Source organism: Herpailurus yagouaroundi, unplaced genomic scaffold, assembly GCF_014898765.1.
Source record: "Herpailurus yagouaroundi ecotype Mexico unplaced genomic scaffold, PumYag 184, whole genome shotgun sequence".
Classification (NCBI taxonomy): domain Eukaryota; kingdom Metazoa; phylum Chordata; class Mammalia; order Carnivora; family Felidae; genus Herpailurus; species Herpailurus yagouaroundi.
Window position 1 is genome coordinate 7,830,240 of NW_024412415.1, and position 11,771 is coordinate 7,842,010.

The 11,771-nt window shown below is 57.6% G+C and overlaps 1 protein-coding gene and 1 long non-coding RNA gene across 2 annotated transcripts in view; one reads left to right on the forward strand and one right to left on the reverse strand.

Annotated features, from left to right (window-relative positions):
* Positions 1-4,380: 4,380 nt before the first annotated feature.
* Positions 4,381-7,777, reverse strand: LOC121041533 (uncharacterized). Its single transcript, XR_005795776.1, has 2 exons — positions 7,315-7,777; positions 4,381-5,544 (listed from the first exon to the last, which is right to left on the reverse strand). It is a non-coding gene; the product is annotated as an uncharacterized LOC121041533 (long non-coding RNA).
* A 201-nt stretch (positions 7,778-7,978) lies between these two features.
* DLL4 (delta like canonical Notch ligand 4) overlaps positions 7,979-11,771 on the forward strand; it is a 9,591-nt gene continuing 5,798 nt past the window's right edge. The window contains exons 1-6 of the mRNA XM_040492324.1: positions 7,979-8,375; positions 8,487-8,756; positions 9,261-9,318; positions 10,174-10,437; positions 10,872-10,932; positions 11,020-11,150. Coding sequence (XP_040348258.1) covers positions 8,310-8,375; positions 8,487-8,756; positions 9,261-9,318; positions 10,174-10,437; positions 10,872-10,932; positions 11,020-11,150 — 850 coding nt within the window. The 5' untranslated portion in view covers positions 7,979-8,309. The remainder of the gene's footprint in view (positions 8,376-8,486; positions 8,757-9,260; positions 9,319-10,173; positions 10,438-10,871; positions 10,933-11,019; positions 11,151-11,771) is intronic.

Sequence of the window (11,771 nt, forward strand, 5' to 3'; positions counted from 1 at the left end):
GAGTTGGCCATAAGGCAACACAGGGATCTTGGTGGCAGAATGGCTCCAAAGACAGGAGTATTCATGCTGCTCAAGCAGGACTCAGGAGACTGGGGTGAGTGGGTACAATAGAGAGTCAAAGCCTATTTCTAAATGTATAGAGTTAACTGAGGCTCTTACTGAAACCCCTGGTGTTGGAGGCCCTGAGTATTCACCATTGCTCTAGAAACTCTCTATGAGGTCCCAGACCTTAAATCCAGCCAGCCCCTTTGCTGCAAAATTTGTGTGGCTGGACAGCTCCATAAGGCTTGTTTTTCGAGAGTGGTGGCCAGAAGGCTGGGGGCAGGAGAGGCAAAGTGGCATTGGCTCACAGTGGCCTAAGACTGTCCAAAAATCTTCTTGGGGCTGAGAGGACGCTCTGGTCCTGGTGCCTCCCAGGCCTCTCTGGACTTCTTCCCTGGGGACAGTCTGAACACAAGAATTCTATGGGCTGGAGATTCTTTGCTAATCACAGGCAAGGCAAGTTACTTATTAGCAAGCATCAACATGCAATTCTCATCAACTCCAGGGGAGAGTTCAACCTGGATGAATAACTGGGATACATAGTGTAGACACTGTCATAGGAAGTTCTCCCATATGTCTAACCTAAGTCCTTCCTGCCATAATTGAAGCCCATTTCCTCTCATTCTGACCATGGGAGGAGAAGGAGACAGCCAGTCACCATCCTTTGCTAAAGACCCATCACCTACTTGACCATGGCAGTCAGATTCCTCCTCAGCCTTCTCCAGGGAGCCATGCCCTGCCTGCTCAGGCAGCTGTTCGGAGTTGGCACCTGTCCCTGATGTCTTTCTCTCTCCATGAGAGTATTTGAAACACAGCACTTCCTGGTTCAGGCCTGACCCTTCCCTCCAGGGAGGCTGTCTGAGTAGCCCCCACTCCCGGGTTCCTAGGGCTGCCTGTACCCTATCTCTTGCTTGCTTCAAGTCCTGAGTAGCAGCTGGGATCAGAGATCAGAGGCTGTGTGGAGAAATGAGAGGTCAGAGTTCCTTCCAGGAGATGAATTGTTGCTCGGTGGAGGAAGGTGAAGATCACACAAGGACCTGGGGACACCAAGGGGTCAGGGACAACACTGAGCCTGGATGGTAATGGAATGCCAAAGCCGGAAGAGGGGAGTGAGGGCCGAGTGGGAGAGTGGGGCTGGGGAGAGCGTCCCACCTATCAAAGTTTACAGAGAAGAGAGGTTTCAGAGATAAGTGATCTGTATGCTGGGGAGGGGCAAGAGGAGGGCACAGTGGAGACAGGCCAGTCAGGGGAGAGAGGACGAGTGTGAGTGCATGAGGAGGCTTCTTCTGGGAAAGAAAAACCTCAGCTAGGGAAGCCAGTCCAAGATCTAGGGCCCAGATGAACCTTTGCTTTCAGGCGCTGCCCCCACTCCCTCCATCCTTCAGCACAAATTGGCAGAAGGTTCTCTCTCAGTCCCATCATGCTTAGCAGTGTCTTTGCCCTGTACCCTCTGCTCTCTAGCCCGTAAACCACCTGTCAGGGTCCTCCGCACCCTGAGGGATCTGGGCAGGAGTCAAGGGTAGGCTGGGGCTTGGCCTGCAGCCTGAGGGTCCCCATGCAGAGGCCTCTCTGAGCCTTCCTTCTCTTGCCCTGAGCCTCCCTGTTCATTCACTAGGGTGGGGACAGGAAGGAGCAAGGGAAGGGGAAGCCAGGGGCTCTGGGAAAGTTGCCGTGGAGGCTACCATAAACCCCGGACTGCTCTGTGTCTGGAAATACCCGCTGCATGGCTCCTGACCCTAGCTTTCCAGGCATCCCCTGGGTTTGGCAAATGAAGCTGGGGCAGCTGCTGGATCACCACCAGTGAGGACCCTTGCTTTCAGCTAGGAGGTTTCCACCCTGCTCCTCCTTTCTCTCCTTTTCTCTTGATCAGCACACAGGAGGCCTGGGGAGAGCTTCCTTCTTATACAATGAAGAGGGGCTTCTCAGGTCAGGGGGCCTCAGCTTCTCCTCTCTTGAGCCCATTGTCTCTGCATGCTAAAATGTTCTCCTAAAAGGAGAAGGCCCTGTCCACACCAATAACTCCAGCTCCAGGTGCCAGCGGCCCTGGTCTTCTAAGAAGGCAAAGGAGACAGAGTGTGGGGCTAGCCTCAGACCTTGGGCTCCTGGGAACCAAGGAGATTGAAGGTGGGAGGCCCTCCTGGTCTCACGAGGAGCCAGAGCAGGCACTCTGCCTCATGCTCAATGATCTTACCCATTCAGACATCCATTCTTTGAAACGTTGGGTCATCAGTCATGAACCACCATCCAGTGGACAGTCCAGCCCAGTCTTTGGACCACCCAGCCCTCTCGGTGATGTGGGGAGGGCTGAGTCCCCTGAGTTGCCAGGAGCCTCAATGACCAGGGCAATTCAGAAGTTGACTTCTTCTTCTTCCTACACACCTCTGCTTTAAAACACCTTATGAAGGAGGAGGGCTGCCATCTTAAGACCCACACTTGGCCCTAGCAGGAGAAATATCTCTGGAAGGTCAAGGCCATGGGCAGTTGGTTCTTCCAACCTTCATCTCTTCTCCAAACCCATTCTTCAAGCTTCAGTCTTCTCCCTCCAGCCAAGAACCTTATCATATCCTGTTCCCACAAAAGACTCTTACAGTCAAGGTTTTCTACTAGGTCCACCTCCTTTCCATGCCCCACCTGGCTTTCCTTGCTTTTTTTCTGCCCTTTGCTTTCTTGCCTCATTCCTTATGACTATTTGCCTCCAGCTATCCCTTTTTCTTCCCTTCCTCCTGGACCTCATTTGATGTCAGGGATCTCCCTTCTACTCCAAGTCTGCCCTTGGCTGTCAGGATGTCACCTGAGGGAAAGGCAACTAATGTTTATTGAGCCCTGCAAATGTGTAATCAGATATAGTCCCTCAGTCACTCTCCCTAGTCACTATTATTATTATCCCCATTGCACAGAAAACTGAGGGGCTAGGGGCGCCTGGGTGGCGCAGTCGGTTAAGCGTCCGACTTCAGCCAGGTCACGATCTCGCGCTCCGTGAGTTCGAGCCCCGCGTCAGGCTCTGGGCTGATGGCTCGGAGCCTGGAGCCTGTTTCCGATTCTGTGTCTCCCTCTCTCTCTGCCCCTCCCCCGTTCATGCTCTGTCTCTCTCTGTCCCAAAAATAATAAACGTTAAAAAAAAATTTAAAAAAAAAAAAAAAAAAAAAAAGAAAACTGAGGGGCTTGAGTCAGAGTTAAATTACAAGCCCCAAGAGAGGCACCTGGCTGGCTCAGTCAGTAGAGCATGTGACTCCTGATCTTGGCATTGTGAGTTTGAGCACATGGTGGATGTAGAGATTACTTAAAAATAACATTTAAAAATACTTTTTAAAAAATAAAGTAAAAATAGATCCCCTGGGTGGCTTAATCAGTTAAGCATTGGACTCTCGATTTCAGCTCAGGTCATGATCTCATGTTTGTTGAGTTCGAGCCCCACATCAGGCTCTGTGCTGACTGTGGAGCCTGCTTAGGATTTTCTCTCTGTCTCTGACCTTTCCCTGTTCACACTCATTTTCTCTCTCTTTGTCTCTATCTCTCTCTCAAAAATAAATAAATAAACATTAAAAAATAAGGGGTGCCTGGGTGTCTGAGTTGGTAAAGCAGCCAACTTCAGCTCAGGTCATGATCTAGCAGTTCGTGGGTTCGAGCCCGATATCCGGCTCTGTGCTGGCAGCTCAGAGCCTGGAGCCTGCTTTGGATTCTGTGTCTGCCTTTCTCTCTGTCCCTCCCCGGCGCTCTCTCTCTCTCTCTCTCCCTCTCTCCCTCTCCCCCTCCCTCCCTCTCAAAAATAAAATAAACATTAAAAAATTAAATTAAATTAAATTAAATTAAAATAAATTACAAGCCCCAAGATCACATGGTTGAGAAGTGCCAAAAACCAGGTCCATGTTATGCTTATTCGCCAGACTCAGCCAGAGCGGCCGCTGGGGAGAGGCCCCCATTCCAGCTCAGCCCTCCCCGCATCGCTATCATGGAGAGGCTTCAGGACTCAGTGTCTCTTGACGTCCACGCCCCAGGTCCTACCCCTTTCTCCTTACAGGGGCTCTCACATCTTGTCATCAGCCACTGCGTCCTGTTCCCCCATGAAGCCCCCAAATGAGTCCTCAAGGCCACCGCTATGTCATCATCTTTTCTCCTTCATCAGCCTCAGGCCTGTCCTATGGGAAACCCACTCTGTTCCGCGGGAAAGACCCTGCGCAGTTCCTTGTAGGGACTTGAGAAAGGTGAAGGAGGCCCCGCGGGGCACCGCCTGCCGAGCGGGAATCCCTGCCCTAACCGCTGGCGCCCCTCGAGGGGAGGGGTGAGGGCGGAGGTGGTTCTGCGGCGGCATCTGTCCCAGGCGGGCGGGAAGCTGCTGCATTAAATTGTAAAATCGATTTATTGACCGGCAGGTGCGAGCAGCGGCAGATGGAGAGTAGCGCTGCCGGGGCGCATCTGCGGGGAGCGGCGGCATCGATCCTGGCCCCCCTCCGAAACCCGTCCGTCCCGGGCCTTTCTCGTCGGCTCGATCCCAATTGCAGGGCCAAGGTCCGCGAAAAACTGCGGCGCCTGAGCGGCTAGGATAACTCGGTTCCCTTCCCCTCCCCCCTCCTGGCCTCAGGGCTCGGGCTGTGCCCCCACGGCTGGCAGGCCCTGCCAGCCCCACTGCCCCAGTTGGCACGCGGCGGGCCGGGCTGACGCGTGGCAGCGCCCTGCGGCAGATGAGGCACGCGCCGGCCTCATTTCAATGTGAATGGATCGAAAGGAGCAGCCATGTGGCAGCAACAGTTTGCAAATCTCCCCGCCTTCTGTGCAGCTCCCCGGCCGCGGCTCCCTGCACGTGGCCCCTTCTCTGCTGCGACCGCAGCGGCGCCCCTCAAGGCTTAAGTGCCCCGCCCAAACCAGGCCCGCTCCCCCGCCCCTGGCCTGCCCAGCGGGCTCTGTGGCCAGGCCTCAGCCGTGCTCCTACCTGGGCGCAGTTTGCCCGGCGGAGAACGGGAGTAGGGGGAGGGCGAAAAGACGCTGGAAGCCTCGGAGCTGCGCTCTTGGCTCGGGGGCTGGGGGGGCGAGCAAGGCTACCTAGTGGGGGAGGGGTCCAGAGGCTCTATACAGCCCCTGTTGTACCCCGAAAACCCGGGGTCAGCTTAGGGGCATGGCTGGAAGGCAACCTTGGCGCTTCAAAGTCCCAGGTGCGGGTGGTGCCTGCTGGGGGGCTGTGTGCAGCAGCCAAAGGAGAGGGTAACAGAAGCAGAAGTGCCCTGCAGGGGAGGCTGTGGGCCTTGCACGATGCCAGGACTGAACCCTGCTCCGGCTCCTGACGTTGTCAGCGCGAGTCCAGATGAGGGCCGGTGGACTTTTAGAAGGTCCACAGTCAGTCCAGGGTAGCCTACGTCAGTTGAGGCTTGCACCCATGTCAAGCATCAGCATAGGGGCAGGGGCAGTAGACACCCAGGTGGGTCCAACTCCATGTGATTTGCAGCCTCCGATGGCCTCACGGCCTCCTGCTCCTGGTGGCCCCCAGGACACATGCTGGGTTCTTCTGGTCTGGAGTGGGAGAAAAAGAGAGGAGTCCCAGCTGTGGATATTTGCATTTCAGTTCTGGGCCTGCAGCAGGATCCTTTCTTGCTCAGCAAATGTGGGCAAAGAGGGACTCCAGCAGACTGGAGCACTGGTGGCTTTTCAGGGCCAAGGGTGGCATCTTAGCAGGATAATGAACTTTTGGGACAGTGCCCAAGTGGCAAATAGATGCTTCATAAATGCCTTTTGATGATGAGGAGAATTTAACCCTTTCCTCCTCAAAGAGGATTTCTAGGTCTCTGGGATCTCTTGCATTTTGCATCCCTGAGGATAATAATACCTCTGTTTGGTCCTTGACTATTTGCAAAGTGCTTTGGGGCACATTAGTCAGGATGTGTAACAGGGGTAGAGAGTGTTCCAGATCTACCAGTATTGAGCAAGATGCATCCCATAGGGCTAGATGTGTCTCTTGAGGGTCAGACAAGCGCCAGAGTCAGAAAAGGAGTGAGTTCTTCTGAACTCCTAGGCTAGGATTTGGAGGTGGAAGCCGACAGAACTAGGCAGGGATGGATGCCAGCTCAGAGGAGAGCGAGGAACACTCTTTGGCATCCTAGGCAGGTCTAGGGATCATAGAGTATGGGTGGAGAGAGGGTGGGGAACCCACTTGTCAGGATCGCTGGGAGGCAAGCCCTGGGCTCCCCCTCCCTCGGGCCTGGGGACTCCGCCTGCCCATAACCTACATTAACTCTGGAGCGCAGCCTGGGCCCATCTGCCGGCCCCCCGCCCCACCTCGGTTCCCCACGCCAACCCGCTCGCGCCAGATGGTGGCTGGGAGGGGTGGCCGTGCGTGGGGGACCCCGGAGCCCATCTCCTCATCTCTCCCCTCCCCCAACCCACGCTCCCAACCTCTTGTTTCTCATCCTTCCCCCCAATCCTCCAACACCACCCACAACTCAAAAAAATCAGACCGTGCGAGGCATAGGCAGCTGTTGTGCTCCACTGCCGTACCTCCCCCCCCCCCCCGGCCTTCCCCCCGGGCCCGCGCCGCGTCCCTGCCCACCGCCTCTCCCCTCCCCCACCCCCTCACCCCCGCGCCGATCTTATCGCTAGACTACAGCCATCGCTGTGCGGGCGGGCTGACAGCTGAAGCCACGGAGCCCCCGCTGCCCTCAGCGTCGCAGAGAGAGAGAGATCCCCAGCACCCCCGAGACTGGGAGAAGGCGGCTCTCCCCGGTCTAAGGCCTCCGGGGATCATGCCGGGTTCCGGGAAAGCAGCTGCACTGCCGTCGCTCGGAGAAGTGGGGCCACCCAAGGGAGCCGCGAAGGCGAGACGGGTGAAGCCGCCTGAAACTCAAATAAGTCCGCGCGCTTTCAGTTCCACTCTGCATCTTGCCCCTATGAGGAGAGGACCCGGGTCTGCCCGACCTCAGCCCCTCACCAGGACTCTGCAGTGGCTTGAGCCAACGCTGGAGCCGGGGGGGGGGGGGGTTCCACCCTGCCCCAACGGAGCGACAGGACGCGGGAAGGGGCTTGGGGCTGCTGGGGTGGGGGGAGACGGTGGGCAATGGAATTGAAGCAGAACCCAGGTGAGGCGAGGCGCTGGAGGCGGGGTCAGACTCTCATTACCATACAGCTGAGGACGCGCCCCCCCCCCTCAGACCTCGGGGACCACGCCCCCTTCCCTCATCTCCCGGACCACGCGTCTAGGGGCTGGCACCAGTGGAACCCAGGCTGGGGGCAGAAGGGAGAAGGCACGCGCTGGACACGCCCCCCGCAAGTAGGGAGGGAGACGCCTACCAGGTGGAGGGTGGAGCCCCTGAGAGCCCCACAGTCTTAGACTCAAGTCCCTCGCCTTGGCCAGTGTGGTCACTGAGAGGTTAAAGCGCCCGCTGGCTTCCCTGCTGCGCTGGGGACGCGAGGTGGGTGGGCGCTCACAGGTTGCGGGCCGAGGAGACTACAGCTTCCGAAGCTCCGGGAAGAAGAAGATCCCAGTCCTTCCGTGCTATTTTCGCTTTGCGAGCTTAAGTTTCTTTTACCTGCTCAAAGGCTGAAGGTAACTAGCGCCGGCTGCTGACAGACCGCCTACCGGGACTCCCCAGTGTCTCCGCCTCCAAGACCATCCGGGAACCACTCTCTCACCTCCCGCCCCATTCCCCCAGGCCCTCCCCCTCCTCCCATCGCCGGGGTCTCGACCCGTAACCCCTTGGTCGCGGAGAACTGGTCACTTTGGCACGCGCAGACTTAGGGGACCTAGGGGCTGAGAGCGCCACTGAGGGGCGGGGACCTGTGTTTGACTGGCTGACGGAGACGGGGGATGGCGGGGGCGGAGGCCCCCTCCAGGCCGTGCTGGGGCTGTAGCGCTGGAGGCCCGGAGGGGAGGGGAGAGTGACCATGGGTTCTGAGTGACAGGCGGCGAAGAGAGGAGCCAATATATATAAGGAAGGCTCCCGAGCGCGCAGGTTTCAGTAGCGGCTCAGAGCGCAAGCTGGAAACACGAGGCCAAGAGCCGCAGCTCGAACCGCCTCAGTGCGCTGTACCCGGGCACTAGCCCGCTTGCAGCCGCAGGATTAGCCCGAGGACAAGTCCTCAGTCCGGCCACCGCCCAGCCGCCCTCACCTGGATTACCTACCGCCGCAGCTGGAGCAGAGCTAGCGAGAAGGCGTAGCGGGAGGAAAGCCCCAGAAGAGCCTGGCTTCTCAGGGACCCCTCTGGCGGATAGACGCGCGGGAAAGCGGCGTCCCAAACGAAGCCAGCTACAGGGCGGGCGCGGGGAGAGAGCCACGCTCCAGGGGATGGCAGCCGCGTCCCGTAGCGCCTTTAGCTGGGCGCTACTGCTGCTGGTGACACTTTGGCAGCAGGTAACGTCCCGCGCCCCCTCCACCCCCTCCCGCCGCTCCCTGAGCCTGAGCCCTGGGCGTCTGCCGAGCTGACCGCTCCCCTTCTTCCTTCCCTCGGTCTCTGTGCAATAGCGCGCAGCCGGCTCCGGAGTCTTCCAGCTGCAGCTCCAGGAGTTTGCCAACGAGCGCGGCGTACTGGCTAGCGGGCGGCCGTGCGAACCCGGCTGCAGGACCTTCTTCCGCGTCTGCCTTAAGCACTTCCAGGCGGTCGTCTCGCCCGGGCCCTGCACCTTTGGCAGCGTCTCGACGCCTGTGTTGGGCACCAACTCCTTCGCCGTCGGGGACGATAGTAGCGGCGGGGGACGCAACCCTCTTCAACTCCCTTTCAATTTCACCTGGCCGGTGAGCACAGCCTGGGAGCACTGGGAGGTCACGAAAGACGTGAAGGGGGCTCTCCCTGGGCCCAAAGCCCTCTCCCCAGATTTCCTCGCTTCCAACTAAACAAAACAAAAAACAAAAGGCGCTCTCTTTTGATACTTTCTTCCGACTCTCTCCTGGGACCTAATCCTCAGGAAAGCTCTCACCAGGCTCCCTCTTCCCAGTTCTAAGGCCTCTCTTCTCCTAACTCTTGGGATGATTTTTATTACCTACTACCCCGGCGCGTTTCCCACCTTCGAATGACTCGCTAACATTCCCCTATCTCCTAACCCTTGTCCCACTCGGGGTTCTCCTCTCATATTCCCTGGTCGCGCGATGCGGCGCTCAGACACGTTATGTTGACCCGGGAGCCGTAACTGTATCCTGCAATTAGATTAATTAAACCCGCTGCCGCAAGGCACCCCCATCTCCCCCCTTGCTCATCTCGCGCTCTCTCTGTCTTCCCCCGCCCCCTCCTTTGGCCTCCAGGGTACCTTCTCACTCATCATCGAGGCTTGGCACGCGCCAGGAGACGACCTGAGGCCAGGTGAGTAGCTCGCTCTGCCGCCACAGGGGGGCGACACAGCGCAGCGCCGAAAGAGTTAACCTGTAAAAGGCGGGGGAAGTGCGGGGTGGGGGGGGGGGGGGCAGGACGCTAAGCTCAGCCTGGAACTGCGCCCCGCGCTGGATGCTCGGATTCCGCCCGCTGCCTGGACTCTGAGCACAATTGCGTTTCCTGCGGGTTATTTTTGGCGTGGGAACGCGGGGAGCACGGCGGTGAGAAAGGCCGAAGCTGCCAGCGCCGCTGACGGGCCCCTTCCTGTATTTTACACCTTTTGCGAATTCCGCTCCTTTGGAAAGGGAATAATGGCTTTGGGATGTTGTTCTGACACAGAGGAAAAGGATATTTCAGCAGCACAACAATTCTCACTTTGAAAAGGAAAAAGAAAAGCATTACCCATCTCTGAGGACAGAACCCTTGAATGGGCACCAGAGGACCCCTTGCTCACAGTGTCCTTCCAGCCTGGCTTTCTTTTCTTTTTCCTTTTTCTTTCTTTCTCGCTCTCTTTTTTTTTTTTTTTTTTTCCTTCCTCATTTTGACCTCTTTTCCTCTTTCTTGGTCTGTCTGCCTCCAGAACACTGGGATATCTTAACACCCTTCTATTGTCCCTTTTTTGAATGGTATCAGGCATTCAGCGCCCACCCGCTGGTGCGCGTGCACACACACACACACACACACACACACACACACCCCTAGAAGCTAAGCAGTGGGTCGCTTGGGTTCCTCTGGCCTGTGCTTGCTGGCAGGTGGGGATCATCTGGACTGTTGGTTTGATCCAGCAGTTGCTGGCACTCTCAGGGACTGGCTGCCCTTCCTTGACCTGGCCCTCTGCCCCTTCAGAGGCCTTGCCACCAGACGCGCTTATCAGCAAGATCGCCATCCAGGGCTCCCTAGCTGTGGGCAAGAACTGGTTATTGGATGAGCAGACCAGCCCTCCCACGAGGCTGCGCTACTCTTACCGGGTCATCTGCAGTGACAACTACTATGGGGACAGCTGCTCACGCCTGTGCAAGAAGCGTAATGACCACTTCGGCCACTACGTGTGCCAGCCAGATGGCAGCCTGTCCTGCCTACCCGGCTGGACTGGGGAGTACTGCGAACAGCGTAAGCAGCCAAGCTCCTGTCTACCTGGTGTGTGTGTGTGTGTTGGAGGGGGGGGGGGTCCCTGGAGCAAACACAGTGGCCTCTCTCCGGCCACAGCCTACCTCCCTCACTGAGCAGGTCTGGGCTGCCCACTAGCTGGGCCTCAGGAACAGGTGGGGATGCTTAGGACAGGTGTGGACTGTGACCTCTCTCTTCTTAGTGCTCCTCCCCATCTTGCCAGAGTCCAAATGACCCTGTTACTGCATTCCATCCAGCTTGGATTCTCCTTCCCTGTGCCACTGTTTCCCTTTATGCCCCCATGGCTCCTCTGGGAGGCCAGGAGTGGGAAGTGAGCTCAGTAGAGCTGGGGGGCAGCCCCAGGGCCAGGAGAGGGCGAGTCGGGCTTCAGAGTCCTTGGAATTCCACCCTCACCCAGCTCTGTTTTCTTTCCTCAGCTGTCTGTCTTTCTGGCTGTCATGAACAGAATGGTTACTGCAGCAAGCCAGCAGAATGCATGTGAGTAGGGGACAGGAAGCAGTGAGGAGGGAACTGTCTCCTGGCCAAGCCCTCACCTCATGGTCAGCTTTTCTTTTTGCTCAACAGCTGCCGCCCAGGCTGGCAGGGACGCCTGTGCAACGAGTGCATCCCCCACAATGGCTGTCGCCATGGCACCTGCAGCATCCCCTGGCAATGCACCTGTGATGAGGGCTGGGGGGGCCTATTCTGTGACCAAGGTGAGTCAGGGCAAAGAGAGATGCAGAGGGCATGAGAGAGATGGGCACGGGGTGGGAACCAAAAGTGTCACAATTCTTACGTGGCCACCACTGACTTGGCTTTCCCAGTATCCTTTAAGGAGTTTGGGACTTTTAAGGATCCTGACAATTGGCCTAGAATGAGATTGTGGGTCCTTCTTGCTCAGGTGCTGGGGAGGCAGGGTGGCTGGTGAAGCCCAGAGGATGACAAGTTGGCAGCCTGGAAGTTGTACTCAAATTCCAGCAAGGCCAAGGAGGAGGGATGCTGGGCTTAGTTCCTCTTTCTACCTTGTAGTTACCTATTAACCCCCTAAGTGTTTGCTTACCTGCCAGCCCTGTTTGAGCAGCTCTCCCTCAAACAGCTGTCTGGTGGGGTGTGCCCACCAGCTGCCCCGAGGCTATGGGTGAGCTGCGCCTCTGGGCGGAGTGACATCTAACCGACTTCTTGCTGTGGGCAGAAACAGCCTCCCTTGTTCTTCCCCATTTGCACTTGCCAGGCAGCTGCCTGAGCCCACAGTCATGTTCTGGGTTTGGGGAGGGCGGCTGGTCACTCTTCTGGCTGTACAGGAGTCTGCCAGCCCCAACCGTACGCGGGGGGGGGGG